This window comes from Penaeus monodon, chromosome 29 (assembly GCF_015228065.2).
Source record: "Penaeus monodon isolate SGIC_2016 chromosome 29, NSTDA_Pmon_1, whole genome shotgun sequence".
Taxonomy (NCBI): Eukaryota; Metazoa; Arthropoda; class Malacostraca; order Decapoda; family Penaeidae; genus Penaeus; species Penaeus monodon.
In genome coordinates this window covers 13,818,087-13,818,589 of record NC_051414.1, presented here as the reverse complement: position 1 = coordinate 13,818,589, position 503 = coordinate 13,818,087, and the positions used below count along the sequence as shown (strand labels likewise).

Here is a 503-nt window from a genome sequence, read left to right as displayed (position 1 = left end):
TCAACGTGCGTTGTTCATACGGCGCACGTACCCACAGGTGCAGAGCATGAACAGCACAGACACCTGCATGTGGAACGCGCACGTGCGGTCTATATGTGTATTGAGTACGGAATGTCATACTTTGTATATGTGTGTGGCCCACGCCGATACATGTGTTCTTTACATATTAATTTCTTGCATGTTCGTAGCACGTGAAGAATTCATTAACAAGAAAAAACATTGCAAACACTAATTTTTCGCCTCGCCTAAAGGCATACACAAGTCACACAAAGCACATAAAAACACGGGAATCACCGTCTCCCTTGGGCAGAGCGAAGTTGGGAATCGGAAGCAGGTCCGCCCACCTTCGGCCCCCGATCCCTCACGCCCACCCGCCCCAGCGGCAGGGCGTGAACAAAGCTATTTAAGGCCCGTAAATATGGCGAAACTGTCACCATACGCGCTTTCATCGGCCGAGATTTGAACGCTGTTTAATAATAGATAAATTCCGTATTAGACTACCT

The 503-nt window shown here is 48.3% G+C and overlaps 1 protein-coding gene across 1 annotated transcript in view; it reads right to left on the bottom strand.

Annotated features, from left to right (window-relative positions):
- LOC119591754 (peptidyl-alpha-hydroxyglycine alpha-amidating lyase 2-like) overlaps window positions 1-503 on the bottom strand; it is a 13,265-nt gene that overhangs the window by 5,271 nt on the left and 7,491 nt on the right. Inside the window, 1 exon segment of the mRNA XM_037940501.1 lies at window positions 32-89. Within this exon segment, the coding sequence (XP_037796429.1) occupies window positions 32-89 (58 nt within the window).